This window comes from Leishmania braziliensis, chromosome 11, assembly GCF_000002845.2.
Source record: "Leishmania braziliensis MHOM/BR/75/M2904 complete genome, chromosome 11".
Lineage (NCBI taxonomy): Eukaryota > Euglenozoa > Kinetoplastea > Trypanosomatida > Trypanosomatidae > Leishmania > Leishmania braziliensis.
Window position 1 is genome coordinate 283,541 of NC_009303.2, and position 22,190 is coordinate 305,730.

The window sequence follows — 22,190 nt, forward strand, 5'->3', positions numbered from 1 at the left end:
AACANNACGAGGACGCGATTCTCCATCGACGGCGTTCATCCTCGCTTTTCTTCCCTCCCCCTCTCTACGTGTTTCCAGTTTGTCGCTAGCAACCCCTGACCTCTGACGTCTTGGTGCCTACTCCCCTTTTACCTCCTTTTCTGCTACGCTCACGGGCACTACCTAATTCGGACCTTCACGGGAGAAGTTCCTAGCAGTGCCCATGCGCGCGCACGAATACCTCGTGGCCAGTGTGCTGACCTCGCCACATATGACATGCCTGCATTGCCGATGTGAAGACATATCGAGGGATGCATTGAGTCATAGGCGCATCGTGAGGACATGTGGGGGGGGGGAGGCGTCTTCCTCACTTTCCTCTTCTCTCCTCTTTGTTCTCCGTTCTGCCCTTTCCACCCTCTCGTCGCACACACACTGTCTTCGCCCCCCTCTCTCTCTCTTTATTGTGATTTTCACTCGTTCTTTTCTCTGTGGCCACATTCATGTTTCCCTCTCCCTCACGCACACGCCCACCACCGCGATCCCCTGTCACCGCCGTGCCTACACACGCACACACGCAACAAACCTGCACCCCTGGAGGGGAGCAAACGCAACGAGAAAAGGGAAGGATAAAATCGAAGCCGTTATTCTAAAACGAAGACGAGAAGAGTCAACATTAGTTTCGTTTGTTTCATTTATTTGTGCGTGCGTGTGTGTGTGTGTTCTCTTCGCCCTCTTCTCTGCAACATCGACGACGAAGAAAGGCGCACACGCGTGTCTCTGCGCCTTTGACTGTGTTCCTTCTCCGTGTCGGTGCCTGCGATCCTTGTCGTCGTCGTTGTTCTGTTCATCTACTTCACTTTTCCTCCCTCTTTGTCTTTCTCTGCCAAGAGGAACACGAAGGAAAAATAGATAAAATCCACTCCGCAAGGAGCACCCACAAGGAGGAACTGAACCGGAGATTCTTGTTCCATTTATTGGAGTGGGAAGGGGAGGGGGACAGGCTCGTAATCACTGCCACCCATCATCCACATCCCCCACGGACGTTCTCGCCTTCTCCGTCACACCCACACCCACTCTTTCTCTCACGCTCACTCTTAACCACACTCTGAGACACAACTCGCCTCACATCTCACCTTTCTTGTTTCTTGTCGCTTTACTTGTCTCCCCCTGATTCCTTTTCAGTTGTTGTTTTTTTTTTCCCCTCTACGCCATCTTTCCCGCGCTGCGCTTGTACCCTCTGTGGCTGCTTTGTGCGTTGATACTGTGGGTTTGCTTGTCTTCAATAGCCTCCCTTTTTTTCTCGAGAAGGTCTTGTCTAGCTACTTCTCTCTCTCTAGTTTGTTCTTGGTGTAGCTGTGCGTGCACCTCTGTGCTTAGCCATAGCGTTGTGCGTTCATCTCTTCCTCCACCCCCTCCCTCTCGCCTCTCGCCTCTTGCCCTTCTCCTCTCTCCCACAGCCTTGTTGTTGAATGGTTCACGACGGCATACACAAGGGCTCCCCCCAAACGCAAAATCCGCGAAAAAACTCTAAATGGGAGACGGAAAGAACGAACGGACACCCACCCACCCACACACACACGAAGGAAAAGACAGCCCGCACTTCACTGTCTTTCACCCCCCTTCACTCCAACTCACCCACATAACACCCACAGAAGAAAGTGGGAGGGAAGCGACACATCTAAAGAGCGAGGCAACGCGGCCGAGCGCCAGAGAGGTAAACAAACAAGTAGAAAAAAGGAAGGCTTGCGGAGGCTTTCTGTGCAGACTCTTCACAGGTGCGCGCACAGAGACGCTACGCGTGCTCCAATACGTGGGCACAGGCGCTGGTACCTCTACTTGTGGCCGTGGCGCACTCTTGAGTCCCCCCTCCTTCCCTCCCTCCCTCCCTCTCTCTCTGCGTGTTTTCTCTGTAGTACTGCATTTGCGTCGTTGCCACGACACACACCCCCTTTTTTCCTGTTTCGTGTCTGTTGCGTTGCTCTTCTTCTCTCTCCGCACAGCAGGCGCATCCGGTGGAGTCGTATTTTCCCTCCCCTCAGCTTGCTCGGTCGATTGTTCCTCCTCGAGGTCTCTCTCTCTCTCTGCCTGCCTGTCTGCCTGCGGTACCTTGTGCCGACGTCTTAACTAAGCAGCAGCGTCACACAATTGTGTTGTACAAGGGGTGCCAGGGAACGCAGGACCGGATTCGAGAAGCGACTGCAGCGGCCGCGGAGAGTGGCAAACAAGGGTTCGCATCACTACCAGCACCCCGCCTTCTTTCTGTGTGTCCTTGCGGTCCTTTGTGATCGAAATTGAAATTCGCGCTTTTCTTGCTTGTCTCGCGTCCGTGTCACTTCACCGTCTTCCTTGTCTTTCCGCCTCACTACTGTCTTGAGCAACCATGCCGAGCAAGCAGCAACAGCAGCAATGCAAGCCACTCAACGGCATCGGCGGTGACGTTGGCAAGTCGACGTGTGCATCAGTCATCTCGGCCTCACCTGCAGCGGCGCCGTCGACACCGTCACCCCCCTCACTGCCCTTCAACTCGATACCGCACGCCACCTCTGGTGACCGCCTCATCGGTGTTGAAGTCAGCTCGAGCATTCCGGCACTGATGAGTGAGCTCGGCGAGCTGCTGCAGCAAACACCTGGCGGCAGCAATGGCAGCAGCGACGGCGTACCAGGCGGGCTGTGGCGTGGCCAGAATGGTGGTCTCCTCTTTGAGCACCTCGACACTGCAGCAGCGTCGCCGAGCGAGACCGCTGCGGCGCTTTTTGGCGGCATTGACGTAAACCGTCGCATCGAGCAAATATCGCCCAGCGCTCTCGAGCGCTTCTCAAAGGTGTTCAACCTGCAGCAGCGTCAGAGTGGCTTTATGTCTTCGGCGGCCGGCGCAGTAGCGGCAGCGAGCGCCACCACCGCCTTAAAGTGCAGCTCCAGCGGCGGCGGCGGGGCCTCTGCCACGATCGAGGCACTGGACGACGGCGAGGACGGCGACATGGACTCAGCGAGTGGTAGCAGCACTGCAGCCGATGACGTCTTCCGGGCTGCGCACCGCGACAGCAGCGGTGACTACAACGTGTTCTGCGCTGCCGCTCGGAGGCACAACTTTGATGATATGTTTGAAATGATGCAGCGCAGCATCGGTAAGTACGCTCGCAGGACCAGCGGCGGCGCGGGAGACAAGGGGGTGGGGAGTGGCGGTGACCTCGGCTTCGATCCATCTGCTTGCTCAGATCCCCTCACACAACTGGAGCTGTTCCGAGCAATGATGGTGGCCACAAGCAAGGGCCGCAGCAACGGTGTCGGTTCAGTGGCGGCGGCACACGAAGCCAAGGCCGATGATGCCGAGGCCCGCTTACGAGATACCTCTGCTGGTGGCGCCAATGCTGAGAGTGGATTGGCAAATCACTTTCGAAGCTTCCTCGATGTACTCAGCCCACAGCTGATCAACCAGTTGATGCTGCAGCAGCGAGCGGCCAAGAGTGCCGGAATTGGTGCTGGTAGCGTTGCGAGTGCGGTTAAATCCGGGGAAGCAACGACAACTGCAGCCGCCGCTGTGGCACGTGGAGTGGACATGTCAACCCGTGGCGTGGCGAACCTATCAGACTTGCAGCAGCGTGTGGAGCAGGTGCGCGGGCTCAGCAGCAGCACCCTAGATGCACTTGCGGAGGACGATGTGTCGGAAAGTACATCTGGTAGCCTGCGCGAGCTTTTACTTGGCGACCCGGCAGGTGCGGCTGCGTCTGGGACGGTATCGCCTGAGCTGGAGTTGAGCAGTGCCAAAGTGGGATACTGCCTAACCGAGGCCGCCGCCGTGGCGGTATCGATGTTGTGGAGCTACCTGGGGAGCCAGCAGAAAGAGGCGCCGCTGCTTCTCGGCTACACGCGCGAGGAGGCACAGAGCCAATTCAATCTTCTTCTTTTCCGTCTGCGTCAGGAACTTTTTTCGCAGCCGGCTGCGAGCTTGGAGGAGGTGAGCCGCTGCCTCGGTGGTTGTGTGCAGACGGACGCCGAGGACATCTACCGCGCCATTAACGGCGTAGGTGTTCTTCTCTTCTTCACCTGCAAGCCACTTCCATTACTTGAGAAGACGTGCAATGAGCTCCATATCTCCCTCTCGGACTCGGCCAACACCGACTGCAACATCATGCCAGAGCTGATTGCCGAGAAGCTGGCGGCATTCCTGTACCCGATGAAGGGAGGGAAGCTGTCTTTTGCGCACCTCAGCTTTATCCCTCGCTTGCAGGTGCACGAGCACGCACCGGGCAACTACACATGCACGATCGATAACGCAAGCAACATGGGGCGCATGCTGCGCGAACGGCTGCTCAGCAACCGCTTCAGTTGCAATAAGATCAAGTGGCGCGCTGCGTTGATAAATGACAAGGGCAAACTCAAGTTCCATGTTTGGCACCGCCACTCGACCCCGCTCTCCGTCCACGTTCTCCTTCGCACTTCGGAGCCTAAGAAGAGGAAGAAGGGCGGTGGTAACAACGTCTGTGTGAACGGCACAGCTGGGGAAGAGAAAGATGCGGCTGTGGCAAGCGCCGTCGAGGAGCTGCGCGCCAACTCCGCTCTCTTTATGGAGCAGCAGGTGACGGCGGCACCAGGCGAGATGGTGGGGTTCACACAGGACTTCATTGATTTGACTGTCGCGCTCAGCTCACCGACGACTTTGCAGCACGGCTATCGTACCTACAACAAAGCGGACGACCGACTGGTGTTCCAGTTCTCGCTGCAGCTGAGCTGCGTGGACGGGGCCCCGCTGGACGGGGCTGCGGCAACGAACGCAAGCAATAAGGTACCAGTGAAGCAGACAAGCGACGATCAGGAACCGAGCCTTAGCGGGTCGACCGAAGGCAAGACAGACGGCGGGGACTCGAAGGACGATCCGGACGCAGAGCTACACGCAGCAATGCATCGTATCAGCGACAGCGAGACAGCCGCGCGTGCTTCGATCGAGGAGACAGCGAAGTGGGACTACCGTCACCTGCTGAACGACGAGTGCCGCGAGGCTCACTATGCGCGTCAGCGGTCAGAGGACCGGGAGCGCAAGGTGCTGTTGGCGAAGGTGGGGCCCACCCCTGAACTGATCAAAGAGGTGGAGAAGCTAAGCCAGTCCGTGCAAGCTGCGCAGCAGCAGATCGCAAAGCTCAACAAGGAGAAGAGCAAAGATGAGAAGGAGGGCGAGAGGACGGCAGAGAAGCTGGCGCAGCACCAGGCAGAGCTGTCGTCGTTGCTAAGTTCGCTGGAGTCAGGCCAGTCGGAGCTGTTGAGGCTGGAGGCAGAGACGAAGGCGGCCGAGGCGCGTATTGTAGAAAAGCGCGCGCGGCAGGCGCGCAAGGAGGCCAAGAAGGCGGAGCAGAGCCAGTGGACAGCCCTGAAGCGCGTGCTGGAGCCCACTTCCTTGACGACGCACCATGACACCCTCGCCATCAACGACTTTGGCAGCTTTTTGCAGTCTGCTCCGGTTATGGCGACCTCGATGCCGCAGCAGCCACAACACTCAGCGGTGTTGCCCGCTGGGCAATCCTTGTCGTCGCTCCTTGGCTCAAGCTCCGGTGGCGGTCCTGGCATTCTACCACTCACCGGCGGCTCCGCCGGCCTCAGCGCATTCGGCACGGATCCCTTTTCGGTGCGCACGCCAATGACCACGTCGCCGGGTGGGGGTATGGCGAACGCGACGCCGGTCTTCTCCACCCAGCCAAATGTGGGCTTGGGGACCAGCAGCAATCTCGGGAACGGCACCGGCACCGGCGGCAGCGGCAGCACCAGCCCGGGCGCCAGTGCTGGCGCAATTGGTGGCGGACACCCGCACATAAACGGGATGAGTGGCGGTGCGCACGGCGCCACGCCTTCGCACCCGGGGAGGGCGTCCCCCATGGTGCCGTCTTCGCCTGGGGTGATAAGCAACGCGTCTGCCGCAGTGGGCAGCTGTAGCAGCCCTGCCTCAGTCGTCGGTGCGCCAATCGGCAGCCCTGGAATGCCACTGTCAGGCGGCAACGGAGTCTCCGGCAATATCGGCATGGACAGCAGCGGCAGCGGTAGTAACGGCGGCGGCGGGCTCTCCTTCGGCCTCGCTCCGTCTCTCTTCAGCACCAATCCGGTCAGCCATACTCCGCACAGCACAGGAGGTGGTGGTGCCAACGCGAACCACAGCACACCAAACAACCTGTACACGTCTCTGGATGCTAATGCACAGCCCTTCAGTCCCTCGCCGCCGCCGACCATGCCGACGGCAGCGATTGGCAGTGGCCCGACACCGGCGGCGTCAGGCAGCGGCGGAGGCAACACAAGCGGAAATCACAGCCACAATCACAGCAGTGGTATCGGCTTCGCCTTTACTGTCACAGCTGGCGCGCATCCTGGGTTGGTTGGTGGGTCCTCCTCTCAGATCTACCAGAGCGGCCCTTCCGGCTTCTCCAGCGGCAGTGCTCACGACATGACAAGTCACTCGCCGTCGCCCTTCTCGACGACGCCCATGTCCAACCCAGTGGCGAGCAGTATTTACGGGATGGGTGGTGGCAACCACGGCAGCACACATGACATACAAGAGCATCGTGCGCATCCGCAGCAGCATTTGGGATTGCTGGCGCCACGGTCGCACACTCCCAACGAACTCTTGAGCTTTTCAACGGGTCTCCAATGGCGTAACTGACAAGGGGCAAGCGAGATGGTCACTAGTGAGGTGTGGAGGTCGGCGCTTTCTGGAACACGCACGGATCTGCATTTTCCTCTTTGTTTCCCGCCTTTTCGCTCGTCTTACTCGGATGCCAGCCTAAGGGAAGGGCGCGCTCAGCCGCTCTAGTCTTCAGTTACGAGCGACGAGGAACGATTGATTGTTGCTTCACTTGGGGAGAGGGGTGGACGACGATGTGTGCGGGTGGCGGGGCCGAGTCAAGAATGCAAAAAAAAAAATAGGGATGAGGAATGAAGCAGCAGAATGCCACGGGGGATGGGGTCATGCGTCGGATATCATGGGGATGACGGTGCGGTGAGCGAGCAGGCACATGCACACAATCCCAAGTAGCTCACGTTCTTCGCCTTCTTCGTGGTACTTTCTTCGCACGTCAGTAGGGTCCTTCGCTCTCTCGCTCGCTCTTCATACACACACCACCTATACACGCTGTAGAGGGGCAAGAAGAGAGCCAGAGAGCCATGCGTATCTGGCTGCCTGCCTGTGTCGGTGTGTGTGTGTGTGTGTGTGTGTGTGTGTGTGTGTGCTTGTCTTGGCACCCCCCGTTCCCACGCCCTTCTTCGCACACACTTCACGTTGGTGTAACGTCTCTCGTTGACACCCTCCCCTCCCCCCTCCCCCCCATACACACCCGCCACCGTCTTTGGTCCCCCCTCCTTTTTCCCTCCGCTATCGCCGTTTTCGCTCTGCGGTGGCCTCTTTGATCCTCCAACGGAGAGCGCCGCTGATAAGCACCCCCCTCGAGTTCCTCGTTTTTTTAAAATTTGATGTTGGATTCCTGTGACTGCTTGGTTGTCTTGCCCCCGGTCCTTCGCTCCTCTACCCCTCCCTCTCTTGTGCTCGTTGACTTCCGCATGCTGTCTTGTTCTTTCGCTCCACCTCATTTGCCCCTTTTCTTCTTGTCTGTGCTTCAGCCTTTGCTCGCTCGTCCTCTGTCTCTGTGTGTGTGGGTCTCACTGCGTCTCTTTCCTCTTCCAAAATTGCTGTCTTGTATGGCTTCCCCTCTTTACTTTTTGTTTTCCATGCACTCGTGTGCTTTCTTCTCTGCATGCTCCTTCCCCTTTCCCTCCACTGTGTGTGCTTCTCTCTCCTCTCTCCCTGCGGCATCTCCGCCTTCTCGTAGCTCACTGATCGGTGAGGCGCGCACGCAAGCACATCGATTGTACACATACACAAACACCACACCATCCGCTGCATCCATACGCGTCCTACGGAAAAAGCACCACTACACGCACCTACGCACGAGCATACCCGCCATACTGTGAGGGGTTCGATGCTGCGCTTTCTCGCCATCGTTTCCTGCCTGCCTGTTTGTCTCTCCCCGCTGTGCCTGTGTCTGCATTCAACTGTCACTTTCGTTTCCTATATATGTGTGTATGTGTGTGTGCGTGTGTGTGTGTGTGTGTGTGTGTGTACGTGTGTGCGTGTGCGTGGGTACGTGTGTGCGTGGGTGGGTGTGGATGTGGGTGTGTGCGTGTGATTCGATCCCCCTTTTGTTCGTTTGAAATGAGTGACTAAGAAGGAAAAGTGAAGGACTACGGGGCATACGCGTGCCCTCTCAAGAGCGTTTGTTATCGCCGTGCTCGTTACGTCTCCCTCCCTGAATGACTCCTTCCCTTTTCCTGAAGAGGGAGGGGACAAGACGGGAAGAGAGGCGTGTAAGACACGATGTATGTCTCTCCCTGTAGAGCCGAGGCTGCTGTCAGCTATAACCACGCCAGCACTGCCGACTCCTCGCCGATCTCTTCCCTCCCGCGCTCGTTGCCTGCCGACTTCTGTAGGGCTTTTTTCATCTTTGAAGATGAGAATAAAAAGAACCAGAGATACGGATTCGCTGTTGCGCTACTTCACTGAATCGCCTGTCTTTCCTTCCCTCCTTGCCTCCTCCTCCTCTCTCTCTCTTTATTGCAGCACTTGTCATCGCGGGTCTCGTAACACGGGTGCAACAACAGGCCATCTCTTGTTCCTCTATCGTCTTCGTGTGTACATACACCCCCATCACCACCTCTCCAATCTCCAACCTCCCCACTTCGTTCCCTGTGGTGCGCGTACACACCATTGATGTTGTGAATGCACAGACGCGTGTCGCTATATCGTTGCTCCACTTCGTGTCAGACCTTCGCATCTTTGTTATTCCTTCATACGCAGGTATACACCCTCCATGCGTGCCTCTCTGCGTACGCATCCTCACGACCACCTTATACTCAGTGGGAGAAGGCTGGATAAGGCGGTGAGGCAGTCATCACATCACTGCCTTCTATTTCCTCTTTGATAGACGTTCGCTATTTTCTACGCGTCTTACATCTTTCGCTCGGCATGCTGTACACGGCCGCGTTTGCCTGTCTTCACGTGTCCGTCCATGTGCTGCTGTATGCCTTGCCGCGTTGGCTGTGGATTGTCTGTGTGCGGTGGCCGCTACAGGTTCTCTCGGTGCTTCTTGGCATTCGCTTCTTCACGCACGACCCAAAACACGAGCGGCGAGTGCACATCCTCGGCTTGACCGGGAGCAGCGCATTGTCGCCGCGCGTGTGCTTGCGAGACCGCTTTGGGATCACAGAAGCTCAGCTGTCGAACCTCGTACTGCACCACAAGACAGCCTCAAGTTCGAGCGGTGATGCATCGCCAGCATGGTGGCGGTACAACGGTCCTCTGTACAATGGCCACGTACACACTATCCTCGGCGCGCTTCGGCCGCTCCTCGACCTTCGCGTCCCGGCACGCGAGACTGTGCCGTCTTACGACGGCAATCCCACCTGTCTTGACTGGTGGTTTCCGACAGATGGGGATACGGCTGCCACGGCGGCAAGCGGTGGTGCTGCAGTCATGTGCGTCCGCGCGCTAGTCGTCATTCTGCCAGGGTTGATGGGGAGCTCGAGGGAGTTCTATGTACGCCGTATGGCACGGCAGCTGCTGCGATCAAATATGGTTGTGTGCGTACTAAACGCGCGCGGAGTGGCTGACACACCCCTCGAGAGACCACAAATTTTTAGCGCGCTCTTCACGAAGGACCTGCGCCACATCATGCAGACGCACTTAACACGCGAAAAGGTGCAGGAACGTCTGCTGCGCCGAACACCACCGCTGCAGACCGACGACATCAATAAGGGCGCCGTGCCGATCATCGGTGTCGGCTTCTCGCTCGGTGGATTGATCTTGACCAACTACGTGAGTGAGCAGGGCGAGGCGCAGGTTTCTAGTGGCTTCGACGCGGTCTATTCCATCACCTCTCCACATAACGTGAGTGACAGTGCGGCGGCGCTGCGGATGCCGCTGGCGAGACTTCTGTACAACTCCGCCCTGCATAAGGGACTTCACGCCTACTATGAGCGACACAAGCACGTGCTGCAGCACTTGCCCGGTGTTGACAAGAAAATCTTTATGGATGACGCCTCGCTGTTTGTGGATCGACTGCGGACCTTACAGGACTTTGACGAACTCATCACAGGACCGCACTTTGGGTACCCCGGTGCAGAGGCCTACTACGCCGCCGCGAGCAGCTTCCTCCGTCTCCACCACTCTCGCACACCACAGGTCTGTATCGTAGCTGCCAACGACCCCATCTGTGGTCCCCCACAACCCACGCCACGCTGGCTACAACTGATTGATCGGCACCGTGGTGGGCTCGTGTACGTGGAGATGCCCGTCGGTGGTCATCTCGGGTTCCTTGGGTGTCCGTGGAGCGAGTGGACGCAAGCGCCGAACGAGATGGAGCGCTTTGTTCTACACTCGCTCGTTCACTTCATCGAATCAGCCGACACGCAGGCGAAAGCAGCGAAGAAGATCGCGTGAGAGGTGGTTTTGAAGAACGAAAAGAGAGTACACGTGGGATTATCTCCAGCGGAGGTCTTGGATCACTGTGATGATGGCGCTGTAGTCTCATCATGACGGCGGAGTGAGGAGGGTGGGTGGAAAGGGCATTAATGGAAGAGGTGTGCATAGAGAGCCGACAATAGAGATGGGAGCTGAACACCTACATTGGGTGTGTACGTCGACGCTTATGCCGTACACTCTTGTGGTCTTTTACGTAGCTGCTTGAGGCTTCTTTTTTTTTGTTTCCAGAGCGAAGCGCATGCCATCGCCGCCTTCCCTTTCTCGCGCTGTCTCTCTCCCTTCTCGGTGTTTCTTTCCTTCGCTTCCCTCCCCGGTCTCACCTCGCCTTTTCCCCTTTCCTCTGCCTGCCACTGGGTATAACGATCTCTTCCCTTGTCTTTCCTGGTGCCGGTGAGAAGGTTTTGTGTTTAGCTCCACTATCCGAAGCTCTAGCTCCTTCTACAGCTACCGCTTTGCGTGTTTGGTTGTAGGCGTGTGAGGGTTGTGATAGCATCAATCGGTAGCGAAGGGGGATAACTGAGGGTAGAGGCTGTGTGTGTGTGTGTGTGTGTGTGTGTGTGTGTGTGTGGATGGGGCAGGAAGGGCGGCGTCGTGCGGGTGCGATGGTGAAGCTGATCGTAGAGAGGTAGTGCTATAGTATGTGCAACCTCGATGGACTTATTCGCTCAGTGCTGTTCGCGTCACACGTCCAGACATATTTCACGCAGACGCACACGCTCAACATAGCCACTTCCGTGCCCATCATTTTCCCGTCTTTCCACCGCATCTTGCCTGGTTAGCCCGTTCCTTTGAATTCGCCTCCTCGGTCATCTCTCCTACACCTCTACCCCCCGCGCTGTTTGCGTATTGCAGTGGCCTCTTTGGGCATATTTAGGAGTGCGCAACGATGTTTTCCCCCTGTTTGTTAATGGCGTGAATTACCGGCACGCGGGCAAACACCTACAAGTCGCCCCCCCCCCTTCTCCTCCCTTTTGCTTGCTCACCTGTGGTGCCCATCCCCCCCCCCCCCCCCCAAAAAAAAAAGTTTCGCTGCTGCCTATGTACAGGTGCGCGTATCTACGCCCAGACTTTCTCCCGTCCTTGGAGCGCGACTGACGCTCGGGCAAGCGGGGTATCAAGAACAGCACCCGCAGACGTAGTGCGCATACCATGCGTGCTGCTGTGGTGATGAGTCTTGTGGAAGCACACCGCATGGTGGCTCACTGCAGTGTTTGCGCGAAGGCCCGTCATCTCTCTTTCCTCATTGCATGCACCTCTACGTGTGCTACTGCTGCTGTTGCTTCAGTGCTCCTCGTAGCCTCAAGAGCTGCATCACTCGCTCATCATTTCTACCCCCTCCTCCTCTCCACCTCTTTTGGCTTCCATAGGCAACCCTGGAGTACAACGACCCCGCTGCGCACGCGCGCAGTTCAAGAAGTGCCTCACTGAGGAGAAGAACACGTTACAGTTTTTCTTTTCCTCTCCCTGCTGGGACGCTTTCACGCGTACACAACCCCCAGAGAGAGAGAAAGGCCGCTGTGCCACGACACACGCAGCGGACTACTCTCCACATTATCTTCGTAAAGGGCAGTACAATAAAATGCGCTCGTTGAGTCGCATCTCTTCTACTCCTTTCTATCTCAGGCAGACATCAGTCACTCTTATCTTCTCTTTTCTCCCTCTCTCTCCTCCTTCACTCCCCCCCTCTCTCTCCGCTCTCTTTCTCCTGCCGCTTGTGTCCACATTCTCTATCAGAGGCATCCTGTAGTGAAGATACTGAGGTACAGCACGGCGTAAGCGAGTTCTCCCTCCCGGACCCCCCCTCCCCTCCCCTCCCCCCGTTCTCCTCTTCCACCCTTCCCGCCTTTACTCATTCGCCCATACTTTCCCACTTATTTGTTTCGTTTTTTTTTTTTCTTTTGCGCCTTGGCGTGAGCGCGCCGTCGTCTGCGAGGGAAGTAGCGAACGCACTAGCGCAGTGACAGAGCGAAGACACAAGGGAGGAGACGCCTGCATTTTTTGGGAGGCAGCCGGGCAAGCCACCCACAGAGAGAGTGAGAGAAGCTCGCTCATCCCACTCTTCTGTGCCCTGTTTCTTGGCCTTTCTTTTCTGCCGAACTCCACCATATGTCCTTCATAGCCCGCGTCTCTTTCGCCGTGAAGCACGTGGCTGTGCACGTATTCCTCTTCTTGCTGCCACGCCTTGTGGTCGGTGTGCTGTCGCGCTGGCCGCGGTGGGCAGTAAGCTAGCTCACGCGTGGGAAACTCATAGCCACATCCGCGGACGAGCGAGAGGTTACCCTCATCGTGAATGAGAAAGATCCTTACCGGCTGCGGAAGCGATTTGGGCTGCCGCTGACGGGTCAGCCACCGCTTCGCTATCATGCCCCGCTCTACAATGGACACATTCAAACAATCCTCTCAGCCATGCGCAGCGGCCCACATGTGTCGTACGAGCGGGAGCTGGTTGAGAGCTACGAGGGGCAGCACATCGACATGGACTATCTCTACCCACTTCTGTCCTCTACTCCAACGTCGTCAGCCGCGGCAACGGCGGCGACGGCCCCGGTCTCCGGGATTGCTGGTCCTGCTAAGGGCCGCTCGCCACAAGCGAAGGGTCTCATGTTCATTGTGCCGGGGCTGCTGAACGCTTCGACGACGAACTACGTGCGTCACTTTGCCACCAAGTGCGTGGAGGCCAGCTTTGCAGTGTGTGTGCTCAACAGCCGTGGCATGGGCACAACTCCGCTGGAGGTGCCGCAGCTCTTCAGCGCCACTTTTACCGAAGACATTCGCCACTGCCTGCACCACTACTCTAGCAGAAACAGGTCCAGGAGCGCCTCGGGCACCCCGCAGCCCGTCCCCCTCATCGCGGTCGGCTTCTCGCGCGGCGGCGTAACGTTAATCAAAGCACCTCGGCGAGCAGGGCATGTCAGCCGCAGAAAAAGAGCGACGGTCGAGCCTACCGGCGAACAGCGTGGCGCCGGACACACCCCTCCCTCCCTCCCTCTCTCTGTGTGTGTGCGCCTTTGTGACAGTGACGCCCCCGTACGACCTGATCGAAGCCGACCGCATGTCGGCGACACCGCTGTACCGGCGACTCTACGAGAAGGCGTTTGCCACCGGGCTGCAAAAGCACGTGAAACACAATCGCAAAATGCTGGCGAAGTTACCGGGCGTGGACAGAAGGCTTCTTTTCGAGGGCCCGAACCTGGCGATCGATCACATCTCCTCCATTCGAGCCTTCGACACCTACATCAGCGCCAGCCACAACGGCTTTAACAGTCCGCAGGCGTACTACGTCGCGGCACAGCCGTTAGTCTGGCTGCCACGCTGCCGTACGCCGATCCTCTGCATTGGGAATCGAAACGACTTCGTGGCCGGTGACTTTGTCCCGGATGCATCGTGGCGCGCGCTGGTCGACAAACACCCGTACACTGTGTACGTGTGCTACCCCGTTGGCGGTCATCTCGGCTTCCTTGGTACCCCGGCCGCAGAGTGGCGCGGTGACGCGTCCGAGGCCGAGCGCCTCGTGCTGCGTGCCGCCACAAATTTCTGTGAAACGACGCCGTGAAAGAAAGCCATCGACCGAAAAAGGATGCTAGGAAGGTGCCTGTGGGTATGGTGGACCAGCAGTACCGGCAGGAGCGGCACCACGACCGCCGTTGCGATCGTCTTTGCCACTGTCTTTCCCTTTTCCACTGTTTGACCTTCCCCATGTTTTACAGCTCCGCTCTTGGGGACTGATCGCGCCCTGCTGTGCTCTCAATGCGAACGAAAAAGGTGTCTCGCAGCTGTGGATGGGAAATTGTGTAGGCGTGCGTGTGTAACAGCGAGAAGCGGGGCTCTCTGGTTGTGTTTAGCGTGTGGGTGTTGTGTCTGTTTCGTGGCTCTATAGGTGCCACATGTGCCATGCGCGGTCCTCCTGGCGTATTTATTCTCGTGATGAGTTTCTGCAGATATATGTGTACATATACCTCTCTCTTGTGCGGGCTCACTGCTGTCGCCACCGTCGTCGTCAGCTCTTCTTGTCATTTTCGTTTGCGTGTTTTCTTCGTGGCTTCCGTGCAGTGCTCGCCACACGTTTGTAGCGGCCCGTGTAGGTTATGTGTGCGGTGTGCTCCTTGGGTTCTTTGGGGGCTCAAACCGGCTATGTCGCTCTCTCGCTCTTTATTTTTTTTTTTTGTCGTACTAGTGATGGCCGTCGTTTTTTCTTGACTTTCCATCCCCCCCCCCCCCCGATAGACTGCCGCCTCTCCACCTGTCATCACGGCCTTCCACCTCCCTTTGTCTTACTCCCACACACATGTCTACTCATACAAAGTGTGCGTGTCGGTGAGTTTAGCCTTGTGCTGTGGGGGAGCCTGAAGGTGCCTCCTGATAGGCAAGAGCGATTCCTGGGGAAGAACAAGAAGTGTAGGGGGAGGGGGGGGGACGAAGCGTGCACCTGCAGTCCCTCGCACGCGCGTCTGCGCAGGTAACCGAAACAGCGACGTTCTCCTTCACCCACGTCTTGCAAGCCGGAGGATTGTTTCGCACGTATCCCCTGCACACCCGAACCCCTTCGCGTTGCCGCTAAAAAAGGGGCGAAGAAGAAAGTACATTTGAGGAAGTGAAGAGAGGGGGAATGGACCAAGGCGCTTTTCATGTGTTGCCCATCCGTCTGTGCAAGGTGGTGGATCGCTGTGTTGCTCACTGCATGTGTTTATTTCCATTCAGCTGTAGCTCATGCGACTCCCCCCCCCCCTCCCCACTGATTCCCTCCGCGGCGTACCACACAGCATTACTAGCCCAAGAGGGGATCCCACGGGCCAGTGGTATATGCCGAGGGAGTCAAGTGGCTTTACAATATCACGCCTATAGAACGAGACTTTCAACACTGCCTCCCTTTCATCTCACGTGTCTTTTACCTTTCTCAGCGTCTCAGTCGCTGTACTTGTCTTCGCGCTGATTACGCCAGCATAACTGCACTACACGCACGCCGCGCTTACGCTAAGAGGAGGGCGGACACATATCGCCTTGTTGGACTTTGCGTACAAGCGACCACCCACAAGCAGACGGGGGCCCAAGTCAGATTCACCTCATAGAGAAAGCCGCGCAGGCGTAGGAGCACACACACACACACACACACACACACACACGCCCCCTTCCCCCGCCACGCTGCTGTTCAAGTCCCTTCACCGAGCATAGATCATTCAAGCGGAAAGAGCCGACAGACTGAGAGGGTAATCCCCCTTCCTCCTCCTCTTCCAGCACTGGGCCACGTGTACCAGGCGTGGGAAGGCACGCATTCCGCTGTCTTCTGCCGTTTTGTTTGCCACTACGGCTCTCCTTTTCCCCTCCTAGTTGCATTGCAGTGCATATAAGAGTGACCGCTTCGCACCGCGCTGCATCACTGCGAGGCCCCCGTTTACACGCTGACAACGCCACCACCACCACCACCACCACCTTTTATCGGAAGAGTTGCGCTGCAGGGAGGTAACCCCCTTTCGACCCTGAGAACAACCATGCCTGCTGCGTCCCGCTCGGCGGCCTCAAAGGGCACAGCTGCTGCAACAGCGGCATGTGCGGCGAAGAGGAAGAGAGAAGCGACCGTGTCGTCACTGCCACCATCACCCCCACCCACCAGTCTTTGCGTTGACGAGCTGCGAGCCACACCAGACAGTCGTTTGCTCTCATATCTCATGAGCGCTTGCGACTCGGTACGTGGGCTTTCGCTGGTGGAGCCGTCCACGACGCCGCGCCTGAACAGCACTCCTTTCTCAGCTACCTATATTGAGGAGTTGCTCACGCCTCGGCTGCTCTCTAGTCCGATCCCTGACGTCTCGCAACTGGTGGGCTGCCTCCTGTGCGATGCTGTGCGCCTTCATCACGAGGAGCAACGGCAGCAACGACAGCAGCGACACAGGGGTGAAAGCACGCTTACCTACGCCAGTTCTGGGAGCAGCGGTAGCGTCATCAACACGCAGGTGGACGCCACTCTCGACGTGCTCGAAACGGCGGGAGGGGAATCACTGCCGTTTCCCGAGGCGCGCTGCGTTGACGTGCTGCATTGCATCTGTGCATGCTTTTCCCGGCTTCAGCTGGCCCCTTTGAACGCATCACCGTCATCGGCTGTGCCTCAGCGCCAGTCGCTACAACGCGTGGCGTATTTGGTCGAGCGTGCTGCCACGTCGCACATTTTTTGCCACCTCCTGCCGCACTGCAGTTTGGCGTCAGAAGAAGTGCAGCAGGCGCTGCTGTACGTGTTCCAGGCTGTCTGTTGCGCCTCCTCCGCGACAGCCAGCGAGATGGGAGACTGCACCCGCAGCGACACCTCGACGAGCGCGGCGACGTGCGCCGAGATGGCGCAGGTGCTTTGTGACCTCCTCTGGTTCACACGCATCGTAACACCGGCGCAGTTGATGCCACTCTTGGACGAGCTGGTTACAGCATCGCCCACGCTGCAGCTAACATCGCCGTCTGCATCATCGTTGTCTTCTCTCTCTGCGTGTGTTTCAGGCGCACGGCAGAATCGGCACCACCTAGCGCGCTGTGGTAGCGGTGGCGCTCTCATCACGGCCCGTCTGCTTGTGGACCAGATGGATATGCTGCGACCCGCCATCGCGACGTGGGCCATGGGGGAGTTTGAAGAGGGCCTTGCCGAGGTGCTTGGATCCGACACGCTTCAGTCGGATGGTGAAGACCTGGAAGGCGAGGAAAGGGGCAACGGGAGCGACACGGACGAGGACGGGCCACACCCGCAGCGGCTGCAGCAGCCGCGCGGTAAGATAGCAAAGCTGCCTCAGGAGGCACAACTGACTCGCAAGCGTCGAGGCCTGCGGGTCCTGGCACGCGTGCTTGAGGTGCTTGTGGCGCTGATGGAGCTGCACGTTGACCTGGCCGATCCGTTGCTTCTCTCGCTGGCGCCGCATCTCGAGCACACCTGCCCTGAGGTGCGCTTACTGCTGCTGCGCGGCTTCAGCGCTGTCTTCGCTGCGAACGAGGCGGCGGTGCGGACGTACCGAGCCGCTTTCGTTGGCCCCTTTCTGAGCCGCTTTTTGGATGTCAAACCAAACATTCGCATGGACGCTGTGCGGCTGTCCACAGTGCTGCTTCAGCGCTACGGCGACAGCACGAGGCCTGGCGCCGGCCATGCGGGTCGCCACACAAACGACTCATCCGCCGATCCGTCGCGTGCGCAGTCGCTGCAGCAGGACCTCTGGCAGGCGTTCCAGCCGTTCTGGGAGCGGTTGCTCACCGACCCTCATGTCCTTGTGCGCAAGCAGGCTGTCGCCTCAGTAGCTGAGGCAGCCCTGGCAGCTCCGCTGCTGCTACAACCATCACCCCAGCGAGACAACGTGGACGACGGGGGTCTTCGCGGAGGTCAGCAGACAGCACCCTCTTCCACGCACAGTCCCTCCAACTTCCTCGCACACACGCTGGGCCTGCGCGCGCTTGACAAGAACCGCCGCGTTCGTGGCGCCGCGGTGGAATGGCTGACGCGGCTATACAACGAGTACCGCCTCGTGTGGATACCGAACGCGGTCCTGGACGCAGTGCGAGTCGACACCGGATCGTCGTCACCAACGGCGCCAGTACTGCTGACCGCAGAGACGGTGGTCGATGGCCTCTTGCCGGCCCCGCTCTCTTGCCTGCTCCCTTCCTCGGCTACGTGCACCGCTAGTGCCACTCAGGCCACTCTGACGCGGTGGTTGTCGCCAACGTCGCCAGCCGTGCTTCCGCCGACCAAAACGCCTGCTCTACTGGACTTTGAAGGAAGCTCCATTGAGGAGACGCAGGTGTCTCAGCAGCGCCCGCCAGGCGGGGGCGGATTCGAGGAGGGTGATGCGTTGCTGGGCTTCGGTGAGTCAGCCAGCTCGACGAAGGATGCCGGTGGTCGTGGTGTGCTAGCGGCAAAGAGCACCCCCAGTGCTGCTGCTGCTGCAGTGTCGGCGTACGTGGACGCCCTCGTGCAGCTCTGCCAGCACGTTGACGCCGCCCATTTCGCGCAGCTCCTGCGTCTCTCTGAGAAGAAGCCGCAGCTGCGCCTTGCCATTCGACGACTGTTCGAGTTTCAGAGCGCGGTCAAGGAGAGCAACGGTGACGTCAAGTCGGCCGAAGGTCAGCAGCGCATCCACTCGATTCATCGACTCCTTACTTTCCTTCAGGAGACGACGGGGGCGAGCAAGGGGGAGTGGGATGTGCTTTTTCGCGCCAAGGACGAGACGGTACGACGAGCGCTGCTGCGCGCATGCGACGTGGCTCACATGGACTGGGTAGAGGTGCGTGAGGGCCTTTTGCGCTCGCTGCACGGGCGTATCGGCGCCGACGAGTTCGCCTTTGTCAAGCAGACGCTGATTCCGCAGATGTTCTTTGTTGTGCAACCTTCTCACCTTGCAGAGCTGATGCGACGGCTGCACATCAGCATCTACACCAGCGCCCGCGGCAAAGCTGAAGTGGACGGCGCCAGCGCTGCCGGCACGTTGCGAGCGCTTCTGCTTCTCACTGCCGCATCGCCGTCGTTCGCCGTGTTGTGCACCAAAGGCCTCGCAGAGGCACTGCAAGCTGCCGCGAAGCAATCTATCGGGCCTCCGCCGAACTGGTGCGCGCTACTGCTGCAGGCGCTTCAGCAGTGGGCCACGGCCGCTGCCACTATGGCGGACACCAGCGCCACTGCCATCGCTGGTGCAGCTCCTCTGCCCGACTCACTCATCGCAACCCTTCGCGCGATGGCGCTCGCGTCACTGCCCATGCAGCAGACCATCCCCCCCTCTCTCGCCTCTACAGCGGTGACACCGGGCACCAACAGCTGCCATAGTGGGATGGCTCTCTCAGCGCTGAAGCAGCTGGCAAAGCAAGCGACGCGCACACTAGTCGCTTTGCTGAGGGTCCCGGCCTGTGACACTAGCGCAGCGACTGCGTTGTACTCCCTCGCATCGGAACTGGCGAAGTGCCTCGCTAGCGGCCGAGCGCTCACAAACAACGTTGAGGCCGTCGCTTGGCTTGCAAGTGTACGGGCCCTCTTGCGCTGCAGTGGTGGCAACGGCAGCGACAACCGCATCTCGCCAGTAGATGCTGCACTGGTGCTGCTGCAGGCCTCTACAACGCCGACCACCACTGCAGCCGCAGCAGAGCCAATTCCGGCACTGCTGTTGTCCCTCTCCTCGCTGCTTATCGACGCTGTTGAGGATGTGAGCGGCAAGGCGGGACGGGCAAGGCTCAGGGCCCTCGCGACCCCGTCTGCGACGGGGGTGGACAGCGCCGAGGCTGCAACAGGGCGGGCGCACAGTGTCCTCTGCCACTCGCCTTTGAGCACCAACATGTCCGTCGCTGCAGCCATCGTGGATGGGTCGGCCAAGGCCATGGTGACCTTGGCACTGAGCTGCCCCAAGTCCTCGGACGCTGGTAACAGCGGCAGCAGTAACAATGTCGCCAGCCGCGCCAACGCCGTGAAATATGCATTGGGCGTGCTCCTGGAAGGCTATAAGGCCTCCGCGACGGTGGCACCAGGGCGGCGTGGGCCAGACAGTATCGGCAGTTGTCAGTGTCGAGTGGCGCTCGAGAAGCAGCTGGTGAAGCTGGTGCTGACGCCGACTCCGGTCATCAGCAGAGAGCTGGCTGTCTCTGTAGTTCTCTCTGTGGAAGAAAACGCGCATGTGCGTCATGCTGTGCAGGCGAAGCTCGCAGGCCATCTCCTGCATCGCACCTGTGACATGCGTGTGGCTGCTTTGCTGTTGCTGACTGCGATCAGTGAGGACTCGAAGAGCTCCTATCAGCGGCTGCGTGGGTTGGTGGAGACTGTCGGGGATCACTTGCGGGCAAAGCAGTCAAGCCAAGGTGCCTCGCTCTCATCGCCGTCGGCGCTCTACTGCTACTGGGAGTATACCATCCCCTTTCTGATCCTCTTCCTCGCTCACCATCCGTACTACTCAAGTGAGGAGGCGGGGAATCAGTTCATTGGTTTCCAGCGCGTGTGGCACCTCCTCATCGGCGAGCTTCTCCGCCACGGTACGCAGTGCGCTGGATTTGTGGTGGAGTTGCTGAGCAAGATCAAGCAGGCAGATGATGCCCTGGATCCGGCGAGCGATGCGTGCCGTGTCATGTGTGACCTTGCGAGCCGTGTACTGCTGGAGTGCCTCGGCCAGCGGCAGAGTCGGGCCGAAGACCTTCGCCGCTACCCAGGTGCCGTGCTCTTGCCATCGTTCTTTGTGCCCACATCGCGCGCTAGCCCGCATAAATTGCTGGAGACCGTCTTCCTCGACGACAGTGTGCGTGTGACCGCCAATGCCCCATTTCGGGTGCCCGCTGTCGGCGGGACCGCGATGGGGGCGGGCATTGGCAGCCGCGGCAGCAGTCGGCAGGCCACTCCACGCGCCTCGTCGACTGCCCTCTCTGGCGGCGCAGACGAGACCACAGAGGTGAAGTACGTCACCAGCGCCGCAGCACCATACGGGGCGGGGACGGCTGATACTGCTGTGCCGCCGTCTACACTGCGGAAGCGCACACGCTCCCCGAAAACTGGTGTAAGCACTGCCGTCGTCTCTCTCTCTCCGTCGGTAGGGTCACCATGCGAAGACGATGTGGTGGCGAAGAAAGAGGGCGTCATGCCTCAGCGAGAGTGCGCTGAACCAGCTGTGGCGGAGAGCTCTAGCAGCTCTGGCCCACTGAGCGGCTCCGCAATCGCTTCGCAGGAGTGGAAAGCAAAGCGGGCGGCACTGCAGCATCTCACCATTGAAGAGGCGCTCGATGACCTCTTTCGTGGACTCACCAAGGCGGATATCGCTCAGCTGCGCTGGAAGGTCGTTCGCAGCCGCATTGAGGAAGCACTCCGTGCGCTGGACTGCGGTCAACTCCCGCATCAACAGCTATCTTCCATAGCCGATGCAGGCGCTGGCGCTGACCTGGTGATGATAAAGGGAGCTTGGACCTCAGAATCCGACATGGAGGACTTGTTGCAGTACGCCAAGGATCAGCTACGGGTGCGGTATGATCGTGCACCGGCGTAGGGCAACTGCGCACACACCTTCTGCGCAGTGCTGTTTTGAGCATAGAACTGCGCTCTCCGTCTAGTCAAAACGACAGACCCACAAAGAAGGGCGGGGTGGGAGGACTTGTGGATGCGTCATGCCCCCATGATGTGTGTGTGTGTGTGCTCATCATCATGCTTGAGAGTCTCACAAGGCAGCTCGCCTCTTCCGTCTTTTCTTTTTCGTCCTCGCAATCGCTTTCTTTTGCGGTTGTGGTTGTGGTTGTGTGTGTGTGTGTGGGGGGGGGGTGTCTCTCCCTCCCCCTCCTCTCTCTTTCTCTATTGGGCGAGGTGCCTGCTGAGTGGTGTGTGCTTCTTAGCTCTCGCCCAGTGGCGTTCCTCCACCACCTCCCACCCACCCACTCTGGCGCCGTTCGCCTCTGTCTTTGTGGGTATGGCTGCGATGACGCCCTTTTTTTTTATTTGCGCTCGAATTCGTTACGTCCGCGCACAGACAATACTTCAGTCCTGTCTTGACCCCCCCCCTCCCCCCCACCCCCCCTCAGCAGAGAGGAGGGCGGCAAGAGAGCGGTTGGGGAGAGAGAGGAGTATATACACCACGACGCGCTGGCAGACGTCGTCTGGGGAGAGGAGAAAGACTGGGATCCTATTAAAGGCAACCTCTCTTCCAAAACGCATTGCCCCCCCCCCCCCCCCCCAAAAATTTACAAAAGTTCCCATCCCTGTCTCTTTCTAGGCGACACGCTTCTTTCG

At 58.8% G+C, this 22,190-nt stretch overlaps 3 protein-coding genes and 1 pseudogene across 4 annotated transcripts; all 4 read left to right on the plus strand.

The window, feature by feature from the left end:
* Nucleotides 1-2,359: 2,359 nt before the first annotated feature.
* LBRM_11_0630 (conserved hypothetical protein) lies at nucleotides 2,360-6,619 on the plus strand (the record flags this gene model as incomplete). The annotated part of the gene is made up of 1 exon (XM_001562946.1): nucleotides 2,360-6,619. The coding sequence occupies one exon, from the start codon at nucleotides 2,360-2,362 to the stop codon at nucleotides 6,617-6,619; it is 4,260 nt and encodes a 1,419-aa protein (XP_001562996.1).
* A 2,355-nt stretch (nucleotides 6,620-8,974) lies between these two features.
* On the plus strand, nucleotides 8,975-10,447 carry LBRM_11_0640 (conserved hypothetical protein; the record flags this gene model as incomplete). Its single annotated transcript, XM_001562947.1, has 1 exon — nucleotides 8,975-10,447. The coding sequence occupies one exon, from the start codon at nucleotides 8,975-8,977 to the stop codon at nucleotides 10,445-10,447; it is 1,473 nt and encodes a 490-aa protein (XP_001562997.1).
* Nucleotides 10,448-12,895: 2,448 nt separating this feature from the next.
* On the plus strand, nucleotides 12,896-14,042 carry LBRM_11_0650 (annotated as a pseudogene). Its single transcript is given in 2 exon segments — nucleotides 12,896-13,396; nucleotides 13,398-14,042. Coding segments are annotated over 2 exon segments (1,146 nt in total).
* A 2,110-nt stretch (nucleotides 14,043-16,152) lies between these two features.
* LBRM_11_0660 (conserved hypothetical protein) lies at nucleotides 16,153-21,456 on the plus strand (the record flags this gene model as incomplete). The annotated part of the gene is made up of 1 exon (XM_001562949.1): nucleotides 16,153-21,456. One exon carries the CDS (start codon nucleotides 16,153-16,155, stop codon nucleotides 21,454-21,456), a length of 5,304 nt encoding a protein of 1,767 aa, XP_001562999.1.
* Between the last annotated feature and the right edge of the window lie 734 nt (nucleotides 21,457-22,190).